This window comes from Sphaerodactylus townsendi, linkage group LG04 (assembly GCF_021028975.2).
Source record: "Sphaerodactylus townsendi isolate TG3544 linkage group LG04, MPM_Stown_v2.3, whole genome shotgun sequence".
NCBI classification, from domain to species: domain Eukaryota; kingdom Metazoa; phylum Chordata; class Lepidosauria; order Squamata; family Sphaerodactylidae; genus Sphaerodactylus; species Sphaerodactylus townsendi.
This window is the reverse complement of record NC_059428.1, coordinates 137,448,493-137,475,141: the sequence shown is the minus strand read 5'-3', so window position 1 is coordinate 137,475,141 and position 26,649 is coordinate 137,448,493. Positions and strand designations below refer to the sequence as shown.

At 45.5% G+C, this 26,649-nt stretch overlaps 1 protein-coding gene across 1 annotated transcript in view; it reads left to right on the top strand.

Annotated features, from left to right (window-relative positions):
- The first annotated feature begins 4,369 nt into the window (after positions 1-4,369).
- The window catches only part of RNF212 (ring finger protein 212), a 34,793-nt gene continuing 12,513 nt past the window's right edge, over positions 4,370-26,649 (top strand). The window contains exons 1-8 of the mRNA XM_048494126.1: positions 4,370-4,493; positions 5,870-5,931; positions 7,454-7,528; positions 12,528-12,584; positions 15,662-15,726; positions 18,812-18,876; positions 23,115-23,175; positions 26,414-26,465. Of these exons, the coding sequence (XP_048350083.1) occupies positions 4,370-4,493; positions 5,870-5,931; positions 7,454-7,528; positions 12,528-12,584; positions 15,662-15,726; positions 18,812-18,876; positions 23,115-23,175; positions 26,414-26,465 (561 nt within the window). The remainder of the gene's footprint in view (positions 4,494-5,869; positions 5,932-7,453; positions 7,529-12,527; positions 12,585-15,661; positions 15,727-18,811; positions 18,877-23,114; positions 23,176-26,413; positions 26,466-26,649) is intronic.

The following is a 26,649-nucleotide window of genomic DNA, read 5'->3' as shown; positions in this document are numbered from 1 at the left end:
TTTTCCTTCACCTTGAATCCATTATTAGTGTCTGAGGCAGCAGAAAGTAAGCTTGCACCCTCTTTGACATGACATCCCTTCAAATATTTAAACATGGTTATCATGTCACCCCTTAACCTACGCTTCTCCAGACTTAACATCCCCAGCTCCCTAAGCCTCTCTTCGTAGGGCATGGACTCCAGACCTTTTACCATTTTGGTTGCCCTCCTCTGGACCCGCTCCAGCTGGTCAATATCCCTCCTGAACTGCAGTGCCCAGAACTGTACACAATATTCCAGGTCAGGTCTAACCAATGCAGAATAGAGAGGCACAATTACATCCCTCGATCTTGACACTATACTCCTATTGATACAACCCAGAATCGCATTGGCTTTCTTGGCCACCGCATCACACTGCTGACTCATATTTAGTTTATGGTCTACTAAGACTCCCAGATCTCTTTCGCATGTAGTGTTGTCAAGCCAGGTGTAGATCATGTCATAGTCTGTAGGCAGCACCATAAAAACAACACATCCACACTTCTTGGTGCCATGATGATGCAAATACTTAAAGGCTCAAAGTACAGGCCCTCATGGATGCTCATGATTTGTATGTGGGGTCACTCCAAACTCATCATCAAATCACATATCATGTTTATAGCCACAGACAGTACCAGAAAAATCATGGATCTACTGCTTTATGTCATCGCCATAGGGCAGAAATATGAATTTAAAGAATTTTTATGTGTGGTTACCAACAAATAACATCACATGCCTGATGACAGAATATCATACAAAATGTATGAGCTCCCCCCTCCACTGGCTGGGCTGTCATAACTCCTGCTGAGCTGACTGTGAACTCTGACTGGGAAAATTCCAAGGAGAAGCCCGAGGAACCAGAAAAGCGGCTGAGGAGAGAGCAGGGGAGTCTGGGCATCCCCCGCAAGGTCAGGGGTGCTGATCACCTACCAATTTGTTCTGCTGCCTGCAGATACGCCATTGGTCTGTGGGCAGAAGCAGGCCAGTGGAAGGGAGGGGCAGCGATCAATGTCCCTTGCACGATGACATCGCTTCCAGTTTATGCATAAGGGGAACACTCTAGCACTCTCCCAAAAAAAATCCTATGGAAACCAATGAGTTTTTCTGGTGAGTGGTAGAGTGTCCCCCCATACAATATTGGCACATCTGCATAAATTGGGAGTTATATCATTGTGCAGGGCAGTGATTCCCAAAGTGGGCGCCACCAGGGGGGCGGTGATGGCCACAGGTAGAAACTTTAATACATATATCTTTCTGTTTAATTGCTATTAAAATTTAAAAAAAATTAATTTCCAGGGGGGGGGGCTAAGTAATATTTTTTCTGGAAAGGAGGCGGTAGGCCAAATAAGTTTGGGAACCATGTAGGGGATGCTGATCACTGCCCCTGAACCATAGGTGTAATGAGGGGGAGGCTGGGGAGGCTCAAGTTTACATGGGGGCGTCATTGGCTGCCCCCTACCTCCCAGAGTGAGCCAGAAGCTGGAGCTGGGGAGTGGGCTGCTCTGGCAGGTGGGCATAACTAACTGTGGGCGGCTGTGAAGCGGGCCATGAGGGCACTGGTGCTGCAGGCATCTCCTGTTAGCTCCCATTGAAAACAATGGGGATGGGGGCACCCCCTTTGGGGGTCCTTAACTTTGCTTCCCCTGAACCAAACATCACCAAACTTGGGTGGTATCATCAGGACAGTATCTGGATGGTACACTGAAATTTTGGTGCCGCTAGCCTTAAAAATGCAGGCCAAAATGTAAAAAACACTAAAAAAAATTAAAAACACACGAACGACCCTAAAATGGTAGCGCCCCCCCACGTGACCAAATGGGGGGCGCCCAGGGACATAGGGTACCCCCTGTACCTAGGCAGGTACGCCACTGGAAAATGGCGCCTGGAGACAACTCAGTCTCCAGGCGCCCCCCATACTCAGGGACGGGGCTCAGGGGGTGAGCCCACCCCCCACAGGGCTCCCTGCAGCCTGGCTGCTGCTCTCAGTTGCCAGCCTCCAGATACATGCTTTTAAAAGCATGGAGGCCAGGGGCGGGGCTTGGGGCAGGGCTCAAAGGTGGTGGCCTGCCCCCAAGCCTCCTCCCAAGAACCCCCCCCCCCCCCGGGCTCCTTGCAGCCCGGTTGTTGTTCTCCCCAGAGCCTGGGGAGAGCAGTTGCTGGCCTCCCAGGCGCCTCCTCCTCCTCCTCTAAGGAACGTGAGTTCTGGCTTGGCCCATCCTAACTAGGAAGTGAGAGACTCCAGGAATAGCCAAGTGAGGTGGGCTGTGAACTGCCGCCGCCACCACCTATTCTGGGAGGTGTGCAAAAGCTGGCCCAGGAAGCAGGGGATTTTGTCCCAGGCAGGGCTTGGGATACTCAGGCAGGCCTGCAGGGTACAGTGATCTGACCACGGCATTTTGTTTACCAGAACAGGGCCAATATCTACTCCCCAAGCCAAAGATCAAAACCAGTGTGTGCGGCCCATTTGATGTGTAGGACTTGATACCAATTGAGAGAGTCTCAGTGATGCCATGGAAGATACCAAGGCCACAGCCTGCGCAGCAGCAACATCTACGTGGACATTGCACAATTAGCCTGGGGAACTCCAGCCGGCTCAGCTGGCCACCACCTCCAGCTTGGCAGGGCTGGTGCTTTAGGCAAATGGTACATCAATCAGACAGTCAAACTCTCCTCAGTATCCCACACTAGACCAACACAGTCAATACCCACGATCTTTAGGACGGGGAAGAAGAAGAAGAGTTGGATTTATATCCCCCCTTTCTCTCCTGTAAGGAGACTCAAAGGGGTTTACAAACTCCTTTCCCTCCCCGCCCCACGACAAACACCCTGTGAGGTGGGTGGCGCTGAGAGAGCTCCAAGGAACTGTGACCAGGCCAAGGTCACCCAGCTGGCATGTGTTGGAGTGCACAAGCTAATCTAGTTCCCCAGATAAGCATCCACAGCTCAAGTGGCAGAGCAAGGAATCAAACCCAGTTCTCCACTTTAGAGTGCACCTGCACTACACCACACTGGCTCTCAGGGGAGTACTCTAAAGGAGGAGGACTCCCAAATGAGCACAGCCACCCCACTCCCCTGGCCCTTTGTCTGCTCCTGAATGAAGATGAAGAACCCAGGGAAGGGGCAACTGTATTGTCCTCCCTCACCCAGGTCTTGGTTACATGTGCTAGGTTCTCTCTATGCTCCACTAATTTGCAGAGTGGCAATCTTATTACTGATTGGCCTAGCATTGCACAACATCAGTGTCAGAGAAGGGCTTGAAAACCTAGCCTCTTCACCGCCATATCGTCAGATGGGATGAACATTGGAAGAAATTCAAACATGTCCGTATCTTTGATAGCTTCCCTTCCAATAACTTATCCCACTACCATATCTCCTGTGTCCCCCAGTCAGTGGGATCTCTGATCCCATCCTGGCTTCCCTGAAACTAACAATATCCATTTCCAGTCTTCACTGTAAGAAGTCTGTACAATAACCCACAAAGTCCCAACCCCCAACTACTATCCAGGTGTCCAGAACACCATCTAGTCGTATTGTCGAAAGTTTTCATGGCTGGATTCAACTGGCTGTTGTGGGCTTTCCAGGCAGTGTGGTCGTGGTCTGGCAGATCTTGTTCCTAATGTTTCACCTGCCTCAGAAGATGCCAGCCACAGATGCAGGCGAAAGGTTAGGAACAAGATCTACCAGACCACAGCCACACAGCCGGGAAAGCCCAAAACATCGGTTTTCATGGGATCAGCTTCAATTATTGACCCCAGAGGATGCGGCAAGTTGCTTTCCAGCCATCAACAGGACCTGTTTTTAATAGGGAAAGAGACTGGCATTACCAGATCTGTGCAAGGAGTCCTTTGGAAGGCACTGCCATGCCTGCCAGGTGAACTTCTTGTCTTCTTCAGCTCTCTCTTCTTGGGACACTCCAATGACTCAGTCAAATCTTTATGTTTCCTCAGGGGATGTGGCTGGATTGTGCTCATCTGTTCCTCCAACCATATTCGACTGAGGAATTGTTTGCTCTGCTGGTGCTGATATTGCATCAAAGTTTTATTCTCCATCCTGTCTTAAATATTGTCAGATAATTCCGGTCTGGGCTCAGCGCGGAGATCCTGACGGAGGCGCCGCGCTCTGCCCGCGCGTGGGTCGGGGATCGGGGACTGAGGGCGCCCGTCGGCCTCGCAGCCATAGGCAGCGGCCCTCAGCGCTTTCTCTGCCTCCCCGCGCGTGATGGGCGGGGCGGCCTGAGCTGGTCCACCGGGCGAAACTGTCGGCATCGCCGCCAGAGACGCGTCCCCCCCCCCTCCCGTCCTCGCCCCCCCCCCCCCACCGCATGCCGGCGGTTTTAGGCGGGAAGGGGCGCCATGGCGGCGGCGGGCCCGCTCTTCTGCAACGCCTGCTTCCAGAAGCCGCCCCCCCGCGGGGCCGCGCCCGCCATGGGCCTCACCAGCTGCGGCCACGTCGTCTGCCGGCGGTGCCTGCCCACAGGTGGGACCCCCTCCGCCCACCGCCACCTGTTCTGAGGGGGCCACCTTCCTGGGCCTGGGCGGCTTTCCCCCGCCTTCTCTTGCCTGGCTGGGCACCCACCGAGCGGCTCTGCCTGCCGGGAACGCTCCCCGCAGCCCTCCTCCGCCACGGCAGCCATTTGGCGCCCCCCCCCCCCCCCCGCCGACTCCAGGGCCAGCACGGCTGGGGGGCCCGTTGAGAGGATACCCCCCCCACACACACACACAAGCCACTTGTGGGCCCCCAGTACAAGCGGTGTGCGTGCGTGTGCGGGGTGTCTCCTTTTCCTGGAAGCCCCCCCCCCCGTCCCAGTCTGCCCCACTGGAGTTTTCCCCCTCCTCTTCCCCCCCCCCCCCGAAAAGTGCAGCCCAGGAGGTTGTGGGATTTGCTGGCTCAGGCCTGGCTGCGTGAGAGGGGGTGGGCCCCTCAGGGTCTGCAACCTGCGGCTCTCCAGATGTTCATGGACTACAATCCATGAACATCTGGAGAGTCGCAGGTTGCAGACCCCTGCGCTTTGTGTTTCCAGCAGCCCCACCCGGTATCTGCCTCCCTTTCCCCTGCTTCTTGCTCTTCTTTTTCCCATTTACCAGCAACCTACATTTCATCTGCCCGTCCCCTTCAGTAACGTTTATTGACTTAATTTATACCCCCCCCTTTCTTCACAATGGGGACCCAAAGCCACATACACCCTTCTCATCTCTTCCATTTTATTCTCACAACAACCCTGTGAAGTAGGTTGGGCTGAAAGTCTGTGACTGATGCAAGGTCACTCAACAAACCTCTGCAGAGAATGGAGATCCGAACCTGGGTCTGCGAGGTCCTAGTCTGACACTTTACTCATTATACAACATTGGGTATTGTGAGACCACTGGCAGCCAGGACTGGAGGGTCATGCTAGTCACCTGGTGATTGCCACTGGTCCTGGCCTCAAATGCCAGTCCTCCCTTGAATGCCACAACAGCCCTGGAGAGCCCACCCACTCACCTTTAGTAGCAGAAACCAAGACTTAAAGGCTGGCAATACTCTTTGGATGTCTGTCAATAGCCACTGAAGAGTGTGGATCTCACAGTTGGATTCTGCTACTCTCTTGTGCAGTTTTGTTAACTGCCACATTTGGTTAAAGTTGCAAGCCCCATTTCCCCATAGGATTCAGGTTTGCAAAGGATATACTATACTTATTTATTTTATTTATTTATTATCATATTTATATACTGCCCCATCCCCTGAGGGCTCTGGGCGGTGAACAACAAATTAATATCACATAAGCAATACGTTATTTATTTATTGTTATTTATTTCATTCAGGCATAAGGATGCACATTCACCAGTTAAAATCTGTTTTGTTTTTTTATCTGACAGATTCAAAAGATGTGTGTGTGATATGCAGAGTTCCTTGTCGAATAATAATGCTCTCAGATGAGGTATAGAAGAAGTTGCTTTGTATTTAGTAATTTGCCATCAGGATGTATTATTATTGAGATTTAAAGTTTTACAGGTAGTTGATTTTACCGAGCTACTGTAATCCCAACCACAAATAAGAACACAGGACTGAAGCCCGGTATTGTAAAGAGATGTTTGTAATGAGAGCCTTGCTGGCAAGGTTGTCAGCCTTCGGGTGGGGCCTGGGCATCTCCTGGAATAATAACTAGCGTATAGAGTTCCCCCGCAGAAAAGCAAATGCAGAGGAAAGTTGCGCATTTACTGGAAACAGGATGTCAGATTAGCAATGGTGGTTAGGCATGCTGAGAGCTTCATAGTGAACATGACCTGGTGGAATATACTTTGTTTAGCCCTCACTCAGTTGCATGCAAGGCAAACTCCTGATTTTCCTTAGGGAAACTCCTCCCCTTGATTTGCCTTAGGGAAATTCAGAGTGAAAACAGTAGTGTATTGATAGCTTTGGGCCTGCATAGTAGCCATCTGGTCAGTGCAACTTGGTGGTGCTTTCCTCAGTTCAAGAACTGAATCATTAACTGAAGAAGGATCATTAGATATCTGGGTCATGAAACTAACAAACTTGTGTAAAGTATGAAATCACTTGCCATCCATCCCCTCTGCTCCTGCCCAGTAAGATTCAGTAGAATGCATAGCTTGTTTTTTGTGCTTGCACAGTCAGTGGCATGTACTTACCTTCTGGTACTTTCCTTCAAAGCCCTAAATGGCATTGGACCATTGTACCTATGGCACTGCCTTGTACAATATACTCACTCCCCAGAGAGCTTTATACTCTGTAGGAAACAATGGCTGTCCTCAATCAGGGCCAGGGCCTTTTTGGCTCTGGCCCCAGCCTGATGGAACTCTGTCAAATGAGACCGAGGCCCTGTGGGACTTAGTCCAGTTCCACAGGGCCTGTAAGATGGAGATGTTCCATCAGGCATATGGTAGAGGCAGCAGTGGTTTTAATGGATCAGCTGACACCCCCCCCCCACCACACACACACTTTTCTTTACCTTCCCTTATTTTCTGTCGTCTTTCCTTCCACCTATCTCTACTCCTGTAATATCTAAAAATATTGGGTCATTGTAGTCATCTGTCAGCAAGTATTATAGACCAACCCATCATTAGAATACATCAGTATTATTTAGTAAATATGATCATAGGCTTTTAAAGATTTTAAAACTTTTTAAAATTAACATTAGTGATTATAGTTTTAATTGTATTTCAACCTACATTATATTGTTGTTGGAAGCGACCCTGAGCTCAACTTGCTTGGAAAGGGCTGGGTGTAAATTAATTTTTTTAAATTTAAAAATATTTGAGGAATGATCATGACTTTGCAAGATTAGCTAGGTTCATGAACTGATGCTAAGACATAGAACAATAAGTTCAGTGGCGCTTTCGAGTAGGTGTAACTAGTATTGCAATCTAATTCCTATAGATTTTCAAATTATTGATGTAATTTAAATGAAGATTTTTGGTAATGTTTAATTTGTTGCACTTCAGATCAATTCAGATATAAAGTCACTGTTTATGAGGATAGATGGGTTATGCAAAAAATACTCCACAGAAGTCTCGCAGGTGAGTTGCATATGAACAGTTTTGAATAATTTGTCATCAGAAACATACTAGACTACTGCCCCTAACCTTTTTGAACCTGTGGGCAATTTTGAGGGTTGTGGGCTACTAAATGATGGTGTAGTGGTTAAGAGCAGTAGACTCTTAGCTGGAGAACTGGGGTTGATTCCGCACTCTTCCATATGAACGGTGGACTCTTATCTGGTGAACTGGATTTGTTTCCCTGCTCCTACACAAGCCTGCTGAGTGATCTTGGGCTAGTCACAGTTCTCTCTGAACTGTTGCCCTACCCTTCATACCCCGCTTTATTGAAATATGGATTTCATATTATTATTCCTGCAATATGTACTGGCAGATGCCAACTCTCATATTTGTGTGTGTGTAGCAGAAGTCCAAACCAAAAACAGACCAAATGCAGAAATGCCTGCTGGCAGAATTAAAACACTGATTGAGTTATTCCAGATAACTAAGGCTGGAAGTCTCATGGACAGGGACGTAGGTATAGATTTTTTATGGGGGGGGGTTCGGGGGGGCCACACCCCCACCCACCCCAGGGCATGACCACGCCTCCCCAAGCCCCGCCCCTGGTCTAGCACTTATAAAAGCAGCTCTCCGAGGCCAGGGATGGCAGACTCCCCTGCCCTGCCCTCCCCTGCCCCTCCCCTCTGGGCAGAGGCATAGAAGGAAAATGGAGCCTGATGCAAAATCTGAGTTTTGCGTGCGCCCCCTCCCCCGGGCAGCCGCTGCGATGCTGGAATCCACCCCAAAACAGCATCACTTTCAATGGTGTTTAAACTAGAGAGCCCAAATTCTCCTATTAAATCCACCTTAAAGGGAGAACCTGGGGTCCCTAGTTAAACAACATTGAAAGTGATGCTGTTTTGGGGTGGATTATCCCCCACCCTGAAACATCATCACTTTCAATGTGGCAGAGTGGTTAACAGCAGGTGCATTCTAATCTGGAGGAACCGGGTTTGATTCCCTGCTCTGCCACTTGAGCTGTGGAGGCTTATCTGGGGAATTCAGATTAGCCTGTGCACTCCCACACACGCCAGCTGAGTGACCTTGGGCTAGTCACAGCTTTTCGGAGCTCTCTCAGCCCCACCCACCTCAGGGTGTTTGTCGTGAGGGAGCAAGGGCAAGGAGATTGTCAGCCCCTTTGAGTCTCCTGCAGGAGAGAAAGGGGGGATATAAATCCAAACTCTTCTTCTTCTAAACTGAGGACCTCAGATTCTCCCTTTAAATCCATGCCGAAGGGGGTGGATTTAAAAGGAGAATCTGGGGAAATTTTGGGGGTGCCAGCTGTCAGGGGTGCAATGGTTATTAGAAGCACCAAACTTTCAGGGGATCTTTAGGAGTCTCTCCTAATGATACCACACACGTTTTGCGCAGTTTGGTCCAGGGGGTCCAAAGTTATGGACCCTCAAGGTGTAGCCCCATCTCCTATTAGCTCCCATTGGAAACAATGGGGGATGGGGCACCCCCTTTGGGAGTCCATAGCTTTGGACCCCATGGACCAAACTTCACAAAACCCAGGTGGTATCAATAAGAGACTCTCCTGATAGTACATCCCAGGTTAGGTGAAGTTTGGTTCAGGATGTCCAAAGTTATTGACCCTCAAAGATGTAGCCTTCATCTTCTATTAGCTCCCATTGGAAACAATGGAGGATGGGGGCACCCCCAGCACAAGTCCCATGAACATTTGGACCCCCTGAACTCAAACCTCACTAGAAGCTTTCCAGCAAACATCATCAGGAGAGTCCCCCAAACAATCCCTGAAAGTTTGGTGCTGCTAGCCCAAACAATGCGCCCCCCGCAGGCCAAAAACCAAAAAAGCACTAAAATGTTTTAAAAACCCACAAACGGGTGGGCGGAGCTTCGGACATGAATGGGGGGGTTCAAACCCGAGAACCCCCCCTTGCCTACGTCCATGCTCATGGACTGCATCTTGATTACCACACTCCACCAAAGAAGTTCGCTAACACAAAGAACCTGGAGAACTCTCTGATACCAGACTTTACATTTCCTCTGCCTTCTAGATACTATCTCCTTAACAATAGATCCTTTCCTAATGACAAACGCCTCAGCCAAATTTGAATACCTGGGCAGAAACTCCAAGGAGTAACTCTGCATAAAGCCATTCGGAGCTTCCTTGATACAATCAAGAAACAATTGGCTCTATTATCCCGGTCCTTAGAAACAATAGATGAGCCATTGATTAGCTCAGCCGAGCAATTCCAGAATGGAAACCTAGAAAATCCAGGAATAGAAACTTACTTACTTCCGCCCCAAACTATGCTAAGGGGTATAAAAATACAGCGCACCCCAGTTCCATGTTCTCAGTGCTGGTTCTCAATGCTGGCTCTCCAAGCTCTCCAGGCTCACAATGCTGGCTCTACAAGCTGGCTCTCCAGGCTGGCTCCAGCTGCTGCTGGCCCCCGCTCTCCATGCTGGCATAGGAATCCTTGCCTTCTCCAAGAACTTCTCAGCTGAACTTAGGTAATGTATAAGTCCCCCACTCCTCCTCCTAAATCTATAATCCAAACCTATCTTTTCCTCCCTGCTTATATATGTGTGTATTCTTCCCCATGTCTCACTGTATGAATGTTTGCACCAAAAACTTATAAAAAATTTTAAAACTACAATTTGGTCTCTTTTGCATTCTCTGTAGAACGTTTCAAAAGCCAATTCTGGTATAGTTGTCTAAAAGATCCCACCTAGCCTGCCTCTCGCACTGCCAAGCTGAGTTATTTTCCCCATTGCTACTTTAAAAGGTTCTCATACTGTTAAGCTAGGTAACAGAACTCTCTTAGCCCCACCTACCCCACAGGGTGTCTGTTGTGGTGAGAGGAAGTGAAAAGAGTTTGTAAGCTACTCTGAGTCTCCTTACAGGTGAGAAAGGGGGGTATAAATCCAAACTCTTTTTCTTTGTCTAAATGGCTGCCACAGGAGCCATAGCCAACCAAAAATGGCAGTGAAGCCGTGCGTAGATGTTATACTGACTCTTCTACACCTTAGGCAGACATTCTGTTTAACAGAATGCCTTTTAAGAATAATATATCATTTAAAAATCTGTTCTTTGTGCTGCTAGTTATGTGTGCCACTGAGTTGTGTCTGGGCAATCGTTTTGCAGCAGCTGAGGAGATGATCTACAGTTTCTTCTTCTTCTTCTTCTTCTTCTTCTTCTTCTTATTATTATTATTATTATTATTATTATTATTATTATTATTGTAGATTTCACAGCTGCCAGATCTTTAGCTGGTTGTTGGCCTTCATTACAATTCGAGCCCCACCCAGAGGCCTAGGAAGTTGTAATGTATCGGCGTAGCATTCGTGCGGATCCCAGCAGGACTGCCTTCTGAATTTGACCAATGTTAATTTTGTCAATTCGAAGATGTTTCAAGTGCTGCCCTAGTGTTTTTGGGATGGCGCCCAGCGTGCCAATTACCACTGGAACGACCTCAGCTGGTTTGTACCATAGACGCTGAAGCTCGATTTTCAAATCGCGGTATCTAGTGACCTTCTTGTGTTCTTTTTCAATGACCCTACTGTCACCGGGGACTGCTATGTCGATGATGCTCACTTTCTTGTCCTCGATCTCGGTGATGTCTGGTGTATTGCGTTTCAACACTTTGTCCGTTTGGATTCGAAAGTTCCACAGGATCTTGACCTTCTCATTTTCTATTACATTCTCTGGACAATGTTCCCACCAGTTCTTAGCTGTTCTTATTCTTGCATAAATTCCAGTGGATCATCTTGGCCACTGAGTTGTGTCGTCGTCGTCGTCGACTTCTTCTTCGTCTTCTTGTTGTTGTTGTTGTTGTTGTTGTTGTAGGCCAGAATTGAAAAATCCTCAGATGATGCAAAGTACAGAATGTGGAAAGAAGCTGATGAAACTGTAGATCATGTCCTCAGCTGCTGCAAAAAGATTGTCCAGACTGAGTACAGACCGAAGAAAAATGCAGATAAAGAATAGTGAGCAAAAGGAGCTTAAAAGGGAGGATTAAAAACCCTCCACATTCAGATGGCAGATGGCCACGCCTGGGCTCCCAAGCACAGAGTTTCCCAGTTAACACAGTTAGGAAGGCCACAGTTGTAGAACAATTGTAAAACTAACAGTTGAAGGAGTTTAAAAGTTAAAAGGTTATTAAAAGGGAGCTCACGAACTCTTCAACTTAATCTCTCTAGTCTATGCTATCTTGTTTCTCTCCTGGTATTACAACCGCCTCTGAAAGTTGTGGAGTCTCCTTTGGAGGTTTTTAAACAGAGGCTGGATGAGCATATGTTGGGAGTGCTTTGATTGTGTGTCCCTGCATTGCAGGGGGTTGGACTGGATGGCCCTTGGGGTCTCTTCCAACTCTATGATTCTGTGATTCTGTCCTTTTCTTTTGTGCTAATGTCACTACTAGGTTATGAAGACAGTTTTGTACTATCATTGCTGAGGGTGATGCATTTTATATGCATTTTTTTCTTGTTACTTCATATTAGTCACAAAGAAATAATCTCTACTTGTTTTACCTTCAAGTCTTTTTAGAGCTCATTACCAAACAGTAGCATATGCCATATTGCACTTTTTCTCATCTGAGTTATTCTGTGCCTTCCATGAATTCCAACAGCATTACTGCATCTAATTTTCCCCAGGTTTTTCCATTCAGTACAGAGACGCAATAATTGAAAGCCATGATTTACAGTGAGATCGTTCATGAAACAGCAAGTAGCAAATATAAACAAAGTAGAATATCATCAATACCCCAAAATTATAAATCTGTAGTAACTTGCTTTAGATGTTTCATGTGACACTTCTTTATATTTGGGTACTTAATTTGCGAGTTTCACCTGTGATAGCACAATTGTTCTGGATCCAGTTTGATCTGGTTTCAGACCTAGTTTGGGAACTAGGATACCCTGGTGTGCTCCATCCGATGGTTTCCATTTTTCTAGATTTATATTGTATCAAAAATATTTCAACATGATTAACCATGCCTTTTTTCTTAATTTCTAGATTTCACAGTTCCAGGAGAAGCACAGAGGGCGCTTATTAACTTACTACAGAGGAAAGGTACACACAACTTTTGACTCATTGCTTTAAAGTGTTTGGGAACAAGTTTGGTGGAAATTGCATTTACATTTTTACATTATATTACTAAAATATGTGTTCAAATAAATCAACACTTTCATAGGAACATTCCATTAAATGAGGATATGACAACATGATCTATATAGCTTCTGGTATTTCACATATGAAAATGGTTTACTCTTTTGGGTCAGTAGGGGGTGTGTGATCAGATTGTGGTAGCCAAGCTGTACAATCTGACTGATTGGAAGCCAACCAAAAATGGAATCCAACATTATCCTGGCTCCCAAAAGTTAATAGGAGTAACAAAAACTTCATGCAAATAAAATGTACTATGTTATGTATACAGTGTATAAATTGGTGCCATTTTACAGCTGAAGAATATGGGTCATAACTAATAAGCAATTCTTAATTTTGTTCAGAAAGTGTGCCAGTCCTCATATACAACACTAGCGGGGCCCGGCCACGCGTTGCTGTGGCAGTTGTCCTTCTCATCACAGTCCACAACCCACACAGATGTCCATGCAGGTCCAATGATCCCCAGCATAGCCTTTAGGGAGCAGCAGTGGCATAGTGGCTAAGAGCAGGTGCACTCTGATCTGGAGGAACTGGGTTTGATTTCCAGCTCTGCAGCTTGAGTTGTGGAGGCTTATCTGGGGAATTCAGATTAGCCTGTGCACTCCCACACACACCATTTGTGTGACCTTGGGATAGTCACAGATTTTCGGAGCTCTCTCAGCCCCACCCACCTCACAGGGTGTTTGTTGTGAGGGAAAGGCAAGGAGGTTGTAAGCCCCTTTGAGTCTCCTGCAGGAGAGAAAGGGAGGATATAAATCCAAACTCCTCCTCCTCCTCTTCCTCTTCTTCTTTTGGGGTGGTCAAATGGAATCCCTCTTTCCCTTTTCAATTCACATTGTTATATGGTGGTGTCTTGGTTTTTAGTATAAGGTAACCCTTTCCATTCCACAACGGAACTGAATCCCGCTGTCCATGAGGCTGGTTGACACACACAGTCCTGGCTTGGGTAAGGCAGGCAGCAGAGGCAGGGTGGTGAGGCGCTCAGATCGAGGCCAGCTCCCTGGGTTTTTAAAAGGCCATGTGCAAAAGAAGCGGAGCCAGTAGTGTTGGTTCGCCCCCACCCCGCGGATTTTCTTAGAAGAAAAAGGCAAACTCCAGCTTGCTTTTAGTAAAAGAGAGCTGTGACGAATATGGGTGAGGAAGTGGGTAAGTGGTGGTTGGATGTGAGGGAGGGCAGAGTGAGGTGTGTGAGGATGAGCTGGATGTGGATGAGAGTATGTGTGTTGTGTGGTAGGAGTGGGTGAAGCACAGAGAGTGAAAGTTACCTGCATGTGTGTGGGGGGGGGGCCCACCTGACGTCTCACATGGCAAAGTGTGTATGTGTTTCACTTCCACTTGTATTACCTAACAGTATTACCTATTTACTGTTTTCACTGCTCATCTCTGCCCATCTGCACGAACATTCTGAGCCCTCATACCAAGCCCTCAGGCCACAGACAGACAGGCTGCATGGACATTCTAAGGCTGACAGTTAAACACAGCCAGCTTCATGGCCTGGTGCGCCAGGAAAAATACATTTTACCTGGCTCAGGCATGGACTTTTGGCAATTTGAAGGTCCGATTACCTGCCCGCAACAGGGTGGGACGTCATGTGAAAATTTGGGGGCGATCCGTCCAGCCGTTTCGGCGTTAGGGAGTCACCAACAAACGGATGGTTAGCTTTTTATATAGATAGATAGATAGTACCATTTCCACCCATGCACAGAAAATATGCACAGAAAATAGTGTCCAGAATAAGCACTGAAATTGCACCCCCCCCTCCTTTCCTTGCTCTTGTGCCAGCAAGGGGGCACCCTGATTGGTCTGTTGTAACGTCAGCTGCCCGTGGATATTAACCAGACTCTGATAGTGGTAATAGTAGTCTTTATTGGCACGTCTCAGCAAAGCAAGCTACCAAAACTTCTCATAGCCAGATCTGAAAAACAAGGGAAGAGCCAAAGGAGATATAGGGTCAGCTCACCCCCTTCCCAGCTGTGCTAGGCAGTGGGAAAGCGGGGAAGTTTGGGCTAGCTAGGTTATGTCTAGGAGGGAAGAGTCGTTATTAGGTTGCTTAGCAATGGAGGGGAAGGAATGCAACAGAGGCCTCTTCTATTACACCAAGCCAAGGCCAGGTAAGAGTAGAGTCTCTCCCCTTACAGCTGAGGAACCTAGCCTCAATTAGCCAAGGTTAGGAGGTTACAGGCTGAAGCTAATAAACACCCAAAGAGCTATTAAGCAGTGGAGTAAGGAAGTTCAAACAGGACTCTGATACCTGTTCAGCTGAGGAAGCCGCAGGATGGGAGAGAGGGTAAAATGCCACTTTGAGATTAACAGAGAGGAAGACTATCAATAAGACATTTTCAAAAGTTTCCAAATATGCTAGCATCTTGAAAATTAATTGCTGAACCTATGTGCTTTGAAGTTTCATAGGCTTTCCCTCCTCACTGTGATACTTATTTGTACATTCACATTGATTAAACACATTGATTAAACCCCACTGATGTCATGGGAAGAACTAAAGCATGATCCTTTACTTGGGAGTAAGCTCGGTTGCTGGCAATGGGGCTTGCTTCTGAGTAACCCCTCCTAGGGTCGTGATTCACCCATTTGAAGCAATGCATGGTTTCTTCACCAAGCTTACTCCCGAGTAATGCGCACCTTGGAGCCAACCGTTTTTTTAAAACTAACACCTCAGTATTCAGGTTAAATTGCCATGTTGGCACTTTGTGATAAATAAGTGAGTTTTGGGTTGCAATTTGGGCACTCGGTCTCGAAAAGGTTCGCCATCACTGCTCTAAGACAAGAAGTTACCAGTATAATCCAAAATAAAGTTACCTGACAACATCGTTCCGTACTTTTCCTCAAGTTATTCTTACCCAATGGCATTACAGACAGCAGAAGACAGTCAATATTTGATATGATTAGAGAAGTGAGATTTTTTTTTCAGAACAAATGGACTAAAAGGAAAGCTCTCCTTTCTGAAATGGTTCCATTATTCTGTATAGATTGCAAAATTGGAAGGATGCTGGAAAGTAGCACAGCAAAGGCATCATAGACAACATCAGCAACAGTAAGAGGCATTTTTATTATTAATGTGACAGTTTCATTTAGAATTGTATTTCTGAACAATATTTTTAGGAGTTACATGTAGAGAAGTATCACTAAGAAAACGTTATAAACCAGGGGTAGGGAACCTTTAACACTCAAAGAGCCATTTGGACCTGTTTTCCACAGGAAAAGAAAACACTTGGAGCCGCAAATAATTTTTGACATTTAAAATAAAGAGAACACTATATATATAGGGGTTTTTTTTTACCTTTTACTCCGCTCATTCTGAGAAGCACATGGATAAGCCCACCCTGCTGCCACAGGGCGAGAACAGAGATGAAACCAGTGGCAGCCCCACCGGACGCCGGGAAAGCGCCAGCCCCGCTCCAGCGGGGTGGGTGAGAGGAGAAACCATTAGCGCAGCCCAGCCGACTGTGGGCAGTTGGTGTGCCCGCCCTGCTGCCTGCAGAGCGAACGAGAATCGGAGGCAGCCGGCTCGGCTGCATTAGAGCCACAGTGCAAGGACAGAAGAGCTGCATGGGGCTCTCGAGCCACAGGTTCCCTACCCCTGTTATAAACCAATCAACAAATGTGACGCATATCTGTATAGTTCATGCAGAAGTGGAGTGGGGATACTAAGTGATAAAGAATATTGGGACAGAACAGGCCAAAGGTTGCAAAAAATCTAGTGGTTTTTGGCAGAAAACCAAAAATTTCATTTTAAGGAACGACATCTACGTTTATTTAGTTTCTACCTTGCCCTTTGCAAGTTGGGCCCAGGACAGTTAAAGTTGGGCCCAGGACAGCTAAAAACCAACATGAAGTACTGAGACAGAAGGCAGATTACTTGATGTAAATCAATGCAATCAATAGGATAAGCCAATAAAAGTGCACCAATAGGACTGCAAAAACTATAATCAAACCAAAAAAATGTTACACATGATATGTCAAACAATGCAGTAACAGCAGGTCAAGACATACAACAAACAGCTAATATACAGCATGTACCAGGCAGGGGTCTCTCACCATTTTTGAGCCTGTGGCCACATTTGGAATTTTGACACAGCATGGTTGGTGCAGCCACAAAATGTCTGCTACAAGAGGCAGAGCCAGCCACAAAACAATTGCCATAGATTAACTTCAGTTAACAAAGTAATCTTTATATTGTGGTGGCAGCTGCTGCCAAAGCAACGTTTTTTAAAAATTGCACAGCCAATCATATCTTCATGTTATGTCTCAGAGCCTTTGCCAATAAACGGACTCTGGAGTATCAATCAGCAGTGTTTATTGATGAGGTATTGAAGCACCATACTTGGCAAAGCCAGTTCTGTCTGGAACTGAGACTGCCCCAAGGATCAGCAACAGATAGCAAAGGAGCCACCTGGTCTCTTGCCCACAGTTGTAACTCTTCTCACAGGACAGGAGATGCAAGGCATGCCTAGTTTACTGCAAAGCATGCGAAGCCATAAAGCATAGGTCAAGGAAAGAATGCACAGATGGCAGTGGTAACATATAGCAGGCTGGTTACATATATCAAAGAGGCATTGATTACATAGTTTCAAGAATGTATCTTGTTTACTCGGATATGCATCCCCCTGACACTTCAATAATTAAGCAGAAATCTGGCAGGGCAAAAGCCCTACCTGGCCCCACATAAAAACACTTGGTGGTTTCCAGAAAAGGTGTTGGCAGTCGCCATGGCACCCACAGTCACCATGTTGGAGATCACCGCTATATACAGCAACCACAAAGTACAACCCTGTTCCTTTTGTCAAAGAACTTTCCTGAACCAAATGATCTCCTAATGTGGAATGACAGAAGTGTGGGAATCTTTCCAAGTTCTTCAGGCAGCCTATTGTACAAGGGTGGGGAACGCAGCAGAGAATGCCCATGTTGTTGTTGATCTATTTGCAAAGTCACATCTTCAGACCCCTTTGCTCGTATGAGTGAAGCTGTCATGGGGGAGCACAGGGAGAGAAGCGGCCCCGCAGGTGTAATGGTCCAAGGCTTTGATTGGGTTTGTATGTGAGATAACCCTTTTCTCTGGGAACTAAAAATCAAAGCTGGTTAGATTTCTAAAGCCCAAAACATGATGTCCAATCTCTGTACGTGATAATAAGTTTCTTGAGTTGAACTTGGAAACTGGTGAATAGCATTGGACTGATGGCAGAAACGGCTCCACGTATTCCAGGCAATTGGGTGAAAGTTGTTTTTAAATTGGTAATTACAAACCACAAACAGAACAATAATAGAAACTATAACAATACTGGTTGTGCCTAAACATAAGCCTCTGTTAAAGATTTCATGCTTGTTGGACTGTCCCTCCTACTATGCTTGACTGCAACACTTTTGCCTATCTGAACAAAGGTGAGGTTGCCACCCTGCTAGTGGGTAGGATTGGCAGTTGCCAGTTCATAGGCATTCTCAGGTGGTTCTCCTCTTGTGAAGCTGCCTGTCTGAAGAGCTCAGGAGAACTCCCAATCTTCTGTCATATCACAAAATATGTAAACAAAAATATTCAGGAGGGCATTTTTATAAAGAGATAAAAATTGTATAATGGATTCAGTTCAGGAGGGTACTTTTGAAAGGGAGTAGGATTGTTGTCTATTGCAATATTTATTGTGATTCTCACCTTGCTTATCTCAGTAAGAAAGGGAGGCTATATATGAAATAAATAATAACATGCAGCATTTGAATGTCTGTCCCCTTGGATCATGCATAAACCGTTCATACTGCCCCTTCAGGAAGGGATTTGAGCACTAGTTCCTTGGCAGGGGCTCTAGTCTCTTCTGAAGCTGCTGTGCGGGGACTATAATACGGGCATGCCTACAGAAATGGTCACTAGAAAAACAACAGTTATAGTAAGGAATCCCTTCAGATCCTAGATTCACAGTGAGTAATCCAGCCATACTTTCAAAAATATATGAAGTACAGGGTAATTTGTAAAAGAAAAATATGTGTGCATAAAGCTACATGCATAGCTGTAAGCATACATGAAAATAATTGACATTTAATAATGAATAACAAATTAATACTGTCTTGTGACAGCAATAATTGTACAAAAAAAGTATTAATTTCCTTGATCGTATTCCTCTTCTTTTTTAAAGTCTGAAGTCTCATCAGGAAGCAACTCCGGTTCCATCTACTGTTTCAGTAGAAACACCAGTTTCTAGTAAGAAAATACCATAGATTTGTTTCATTTAGTTTACTGACTTTTATTCAGATGCTTGCCAGTAGGTGTGGACTTTTTTTGTTCATTTGGCTTATCCCCAATAACTACCATTGGCCATCCTTCCAAGTTTAAGTGTTATATGCTTTAATATGTTTTAATTCCATTATTTCATACATACTTTATTAAAATGTATTGATGTTGTAATGTTTTAGGGGGCTGGTGTTTGCCATTTCATTTGGATGGAAAGGCAGCATAAAAATGTTTTAAATAAATAAAACAGCCTCAAAAAGACAGTAACTGGACATTTGGCTCACATTAGTAGGAGAGACCTGGCTTCACTGAGGTATCAAGGGACATGATTGTTGATTGGGTCTGGGTCCAGTTCTTCCCTGATATCTTCAGCAAGTTAGACAGTACATTTTTAGAGCCTGAGATGGTGGACATTGTGCAGATGACAAACCATGAAGATGTTAGTGCCATGAGCTGGACCTGTGGGTATAATTTTGAGTATTGAGTATGACTTTTGGAGGCAGGAAGCTGTTGAAATCTTTGTCTTCTCTCCTGGTGATGCCCTTCAACCTCTCTTCTTTCTCTTCCATAGTGTGTTCTTTGTTTTATTATTCTTTGTTTTATTCTTTATTCTTTGTTCTTTGTTTTATTATTTATTCTCTATAGTTCTCACATTGCAATATACAAGATTAAAAGACCCCAATCTATTATACTCTACTGCTTTGTGTGTCTTCCAGAAAAACAGCCAGATATTTATGAATCAGTATCTTCTTTTTTGTTATCTTCTAGCTCCCAGACTGATCTCCATTGAGACAATAGCTAGCCAGATCTCCACAACAGCCTCCCATAGAGAAATGATCTGAGAATGAGTTCATTGTGAGAAGAATTTAACCTTTGTAATTTCTCAGGTGTGGGTTAGGAAATCCCCCCTCCCCAGTCACACTGTGATAGAGGGGCACGTTACCTCTGAAAGGGCAGTCAGGAGCCCACACTATTCAGACAATCTGCGAGTCATAATCTCCTCAGGATTTAGGTGACAAGGAGATTTCTCCTAATCACTTTGTGGGGAACGAGATCTCCTGCAGGGAGAAGGAAGGCAACCAAAAGAGACAGTCTCTCTTCCTCTCAGTAAAGGAGTCCCTTTAGAGACCCTTCCCACCAACACTCTGGCAATTTGTGACCAACAAAGGATACTAGAAAAAGCAAGAGCACACTCAGATTGCCCCCCCTCCCCGATCTGTCTGGGCTTTGGTCAATAAGGAAACAGATGCTTTAGACTTTATTAATCACCTTGTACTACTGAAATTAGTATTTAATGAAATTAAGATTTTTAAATTGTTATAGATTTTATTTGTGTTAAGCTTGTGCTCCTATGTTGGCTGATCTTAGATTGTAATAAATGAATATGAATTCTTATCCCTACATAATAGAATCTTTTTTCTCTGAAGATGAATCTGAAAGAAAGAGTGAAGAGCTAGTACTGCTGGAGACACAGGCTCACTCCGCACATGCAGAATAATTCACTTTCAAACTGCTTTCAGTGCTCTTTGAAGCTGTGCGGAATGGCAAAATCCACTTGCAAACAGTTGTGAAAGTGGTTTGAAAATGCATTACTTTGCGTGTACGGAAGGGGCCACAATGTGGTAGGCTTTTTTCTTAAAATAATCTGTTTTCAATCTGTAAAGCCATAAAGGCATTAGAATTAAAGAATGTGTAATGAAAAGGTCATTAAAGAAGGACCAGATGAAGGATTCCTAGGTCTGAAAGATATATTTTCAAGTTGCAAATAGATGTGTTGACTGTTCCCTTCCATGACTTCTTTGAGGAAGAAAATGGGAATGGAAAAATAACTAATTCTGAGCTGGGCAAATGAGAGGCTTATATGCCTCCTTCCCCAAGAAAGCCGTCACTGGGTCAGTACTCTTCTAGATGTGCCTGTGGTAGCTTTAATTCCATCGTAGCCATTCCCAGAGACTGAAGATCCCCTGAAAGATGCTGAAGATAAGAAAATGGATCTGATGGTCCAGGGAGACATCAAAGCTATAGTCCTGGTAAGCAAAGCTTCAGTAGCCACATTGTGAGGGCAGCATCAACATGCATGGGAGAATAATTGCTTATCAGTCAACCATAAGTGAGAAATAACTCCTCCAACAATGGTAACAAGGCAGGCTATAAACCACAAGCGCAGTGATGCCGTAGTGTAGGCCTTCCAGTGGGAGGCTGGCTCCAGCTGCTTCAGCAAGCATGGCGTTGATCTTTTCCTCGAGTGGAAAACAAATTTCAATTCCCAGTTAGGCCAGTTTGAATTTTGCATTATGCTCTTTGGGTTGAGTGGAGCTCTGGAAGTATTTATGAACCTATCAACGAAGTTCTGCATGAGCATCTATATAAGGGGGTCATGGTTTACCTGGATGATGTTTTGATTTATATAGAGACCCCAGGGCAACATGTACAGTTGGTATGGTTGGTATTGACCAAGCTGCATGACAGTTCCTTATATGTGAAGCTCTCCCAGATCTTTAACCCAAACCAGTCTCTGTAACTTGAAGGTTAAGAAGCCTTTATTGGAAGATGCATAGATGAGAGGGAAAAAGCCCCAATATATCAAATCCTGTTCCTAATCCCCTCCCAAATCCTGTTCCTAATCCCCTCCCTAACCCACAATATGATCCCACACTTCAGAAGATGCAAAAAGCAGGAATGCTGGATAAAAGGTCACACAGTTGAGATAAAGTATCTAGCCATGAGAGCCTCTTCACAGGAAAACGAAAGTGTTCTGGTCAGCTCTACAAAGCTCCCCCCCCCCCGCCTCTTTGATGGGTGCCAGGCCCCAGCCTGACACCCAAGTATGAGTTTCACAGAGACAAAGTGGGTTTCCTGGGTTACCAGATATTGGCAGCCGGAATTGAGATGGATCTGGGCAAGGTACGAGCTGTGGTGGATTGGGAGGCTCCTTGCACAAGGAAGCAGCTCCAGTCTTTCCTCGGTTTTTGTAATTTCTATCATGATTTTATTCCTCAATTCACCCAGGCTGTGCACCCTCTCGTGGACCTACTCAAAACTAACAGGAAGGGGATGAAAGCCAAGGCATCTGGGCGCTGCTTGGATTGGTCACCTGAGGGTCAAAGTGCTTTTGAGGCATTAAAGAAGCTATTTACCTAGGAGCCCATACTGCAGCACACTCACCCTTCCAAACCTTTTGCTGTACAGGTGGACGCCAGTGATATGGAGTGCCTCCTCCAGCAAGGGAAAGGATGAATAGTTGTACCCATATGCCTACCTGTGCCACAAGTTCTCTGAAACTGAATGGAATTGAGTCGTGTGGGAGAAAGAGACTGAGGCTGTTAAGTTGGCACTGACTACATGGCGCCATTGGCTGGAGGGAGCTTCTTGCCCTTTTGAAGTGTGGTCTGACTACAAGGACTTGGAGGTTTTGTGGTCCCCTCAAAAGCTGATTACAGAATTGTTAATTCTGTGCAGTCTTACATGGATTTTTTATTAGAGGATGAGAACCCTCTTATTACTTTGATGGTAGCAAAATTCTCAGCGGAGGTGTTCAGGAGTAAGAATCAGAGATTACAGGACACAAATTATCTCAGTTAGAGGTTTATATTTAATCGTTGTCTTATATTTAGTTGTGTAAGCTAATTTAATGTATAATCTCTGTGTTTTATATGGTCTATTGACCGTGATAAAAAAATTACTCGCAAAGATGTGTCTAAGGTTACTGTAAGTAGCCATCACATAAGTATATAAGTTGCAAGGTCTACAGCTAATTGAGGTATTTCAACCAAGAACTTCTGCTGCTTCAGGAGTTGCTGACTCCAGCGCTCCAACTGTTGATTTGTGTTGTGGGTGTTCAATTATTTTGAGAGAGAACAGGGAGTGCTTTTACCAACCAGTTCTGCTTTCTGTATTCTCTGTATGTGGTTGCTATTACCTGCTGACTGTTTCAGAATTTCATTACATTGTCTGTTACATTGTATAGTTCTTCCAAATTTTTAAATTTTCTGTATAGTATGGCTGCGAAAGCCTCCAAACTGAGGTTGAAGGGCACTACCAGGGCGGAGACAAATATTGCAACAGCTTCCTACCCCAAAAAAACTTGATAGGAAAAGTGGAATCAAATATTCAAAATCATGCCCTCATATTCCAGATAGAAGGAACCTTCATAGGATGTATCCAGTGTTTAATTCTAACATTCAGTTTATTTTTTTTGGTCTCTCTAGAAAATCAGAATGAGTATACTTCCTATTTGCTTCGTCCCACTCATGTATCAACAACTGAAAAGTATGTACTTATCCATTTAATTCTGCCCCCAAAAGCTGAGGAAAAATATTTTTGATCTATATTATTGCACATGCTTGTCAGGCCTGCGCCATGCTTGGCCTGGAAGCTCTCACGTACATAGCCTTGGTGCAGATGGCCCAGCTATTATCATTGCCTAAGGCCATGGGGCCTCTTTTTGCTTGCAAGTAACTAGCTCAATAGTGCCTATCTGTTTCTCCTTATCTGCCTTCCTGAGGGAGTAGTTACTGTCCCAAAAACAATGTCTCTTTCTCACTGTCCTTTTACATGCTGATATTATGGAAATGCGAGGGTGGGGGATTATGGGTTGAGTCAAACTGTAACCTAGGGGCCAGAGTGCCAAACCCCAGTTTCGGCTATCTGGCCGTTGGGCTGACACAGTTCTAATAAAGCTCTTGAACTGTTCTTGAGACTTGTTATTAACTGGGGTAACAGACCTTTGCACATGCTGTTTTTAGGAACACCTAACTGCACATCTTTGTAGTAATCAGAGGATCAGCCATGTACTCTCCATGTATGGTTATAACTGATCCATGCATCGTCACACATCTACTACCATATTGAATGTCAAAATGGTTTAGACTACAGTCCAAAATCTATTCCATTTCCTATCATATATCTATAGTAAAAAAGTAGTACTATCATATATTGTTTCTAAATGTACCTTGTCCGGGCATGGCCATGTCCCCAGCACCCAGACTCAGCACAGCAGCCCCAGCGCCCGGACTCAGCACAGCAGGCAGGGGAAGAGCTGGCAAAGGGAGAGAGAGCAGGATAACAGCCGACAGAGTAAAAGCCAGCAGAGTGAGAGTTGGCAAGAGGGGCCTCTCACAGCTGAACTGGCTGTGAGAGAGAGTGATGAGCTGCAGCTGGGCCAAGGAGGTGGGACTGAAGAGAACAAGATAAAAGGAGAAGGGAAATAGACCTCTGGAGCTGCCGCTGTAGCAGGGACTGGGGAGGGCGTTGGCAGGGGAAGGGAGTGGTGAAGAAGGAACTGGGAGAGAAGGGTAGAGAGGCAAGGAGCTTAGAAGGGGCTGCTGCCCAGGGTTCTGGGGGAACAGGCTGGGGAACCCCGGGCTTTACACCAGCTGCACACCCACCCCACCCCTGTGAAGCATAACAGGGTGGGGCAAGGAAGCCGGAGAAGGAAAGAAACAATCAGTGGGCTCTCTTCTGTGAGGCAACAGAGAGAGTGAGAGGGGTCAGGCAAGCCGGTAGCTCTGACAAACAGCACCGGGACCCCCGGCCAGAGTACGGGAGGAGGGTGCAAGGTGTATCCTAACGCAAGGTGCCCTTTGGGCAAGACTGTTCCTTGGCCCTCAGGGCCAAGCTAATGTAACATCGTCTGGGGAGTCCAACCCCCAGGTCAGGGAAGGTGGGTCGGTACAGCCACTTGCGGGGCCGGGGCAACTAGGGGAAATGCCACATACCTCTTCGTGGCCTTCTGTGCAGTTCCAAAGTGACTGAATAGCAAGCTCCTGGGAGGGTTTGAAGATTAGGATCTTCCTGCCTGAAAGGTCACATGATTGCGTAGGAGGAGGTGTTAGGTCTATGATTCTTGCTCAGCAAACAGACTCTGTTGTTGGTTACCATATCCTTTATTAGTGGAACAGATGAGAACCAAAACTTCTTCAAGCCTGTCCTGAAGAGCGTTTTATCATCTAACTATCACCCCCTCTGCTTCCCTTCCTTCTCTTTCATGCCAGTGGGAACCTTTTAGGCTCCAACTTAATTGTGTCTAGTGAGGAAATCTTCTTTAACACGTGGCCGGGCAACCAGGCCTTGAAGCTCTCACAGCTGGGGCCTTTATGAATACATCTTGCCCTCAAGCTTAGGAGTCACTTAACTACATACAAAGCATCAGGCATATAATTGATGCAGGATAGTCTTTAAACCTGAGACTCTGACAGGAGGATCACTCCCCTCAGTTCTTCTACCATTCCCACGGAAAGCACTAGCAAGCCTGCTCTATTCCAGGGTGTTGTGGGTTTTCCAGGTTGTATGGTGTTGTTCCAGTAGCGTTTCCTCCTGACGTTTCGCCTACATCTTCTGTGATCCTCTGAAGATGCCAACTGTACTCTAGCAGCTTTGGGAACATGCATATCCAATGTATTGGGGATTATGTCCCAGTATCAGGTATACATGTGGGATCAGCTCTCCAGGGTGATCGATCTTATTCATGGTGACTTGAGGGCCCTGACTAGGGCCACACAGATTGAAGGTTCACGCCTAGGGCGCCAGCAACTAAATGCAACCAGACTTTGTTCTTCATTCAAGACCATTGTCTCTGTAGTGGTCTTGAGATGGCATGCATGGCTCCGTTCATCCACCCTTCCCAGTGACACCCACTCCTGCTTGGAAGATATCGCCTTTGATGGTCTCAGTCTCTTTCATGTCATCACTGACAAGGTGCTTCATAGCATTAAGAAAGAGTCTGCAACAGCACATTTTTTGGACATTGTTTCCCAGCCGGCCCCCTCCTTTAAGCCTAGGTATTTCCCCAGGCACTCTTCCTACTAAAAACAACTCCGTTACTTGTCCCAATCTTCCAGGTATCCTGGCCATTTTCGCCAGCCTTACAATCTGCCTGGCTCATTCAAGCATTTCTTTCTCAAATCCATAAGAACAAGAGAGACTCCAGGTCCCCTTCCTCTGGTGGGTCAAAAGGCAAGCCTAAGGCATGACTAGAGGACCCCTTGTTTCGTAACAGGTTGTTTCAGTTCTTTAATGTTTGGGAGTCTTATCACTGTTGATCGTTAAATTCTGGATGTAATAAAATACGGTTATTTTGTGAATGGACTTCTCTGCCTCACTACTCGGAGTCCCAGTCTTGGTAGTTGGTAAATAAGTTGGAACCATAAGTTGGAAGTAACATGATGACCAATAATGCACACATTTGGGTGATATTTTGGATTAGCTGACTTCTCCCTACCTGCCTGTCTGCTTTTAGGGGAGAGAAAAACTGAATGTGGGGTTTATATCAAGCCCAAACCCCAAAATAAAATGCATTTCTTCACTTGTAACAATTCTGCCCAAATTATTTTGGTATATAGATCAGATGCTAAATGTTGCAATAATTCATCATTTGTAATGAAAAAGAAAAGAAAACCAAACACTATACAGAGATAAATATGAAATACTAAGTGATTTACATGCTTAATAGTATCATTTTAGTTTGACATCTTGTGTATTATTCTTTGATTATGTATCCCCATTTCAGTAGAAGGAATCCATCAATGGAAGTAGATTATGTGCCAACTTCAGTGAGAAAAGTAAGTGGCTTTCTTTTTTCTACATAGTCCATTGAAGACACAGGGCTTGCAAAATGTTACAGATTGTTAATTGCCTTGTGTCTGTGGTACTCCTTGTATTCAGCCCTGTGTTGATATTGTAATGTGGGATGTCAGTTACAGAGCTGATGTGGAAGAAGCTAAAAAATATTCCATAACATCTTTC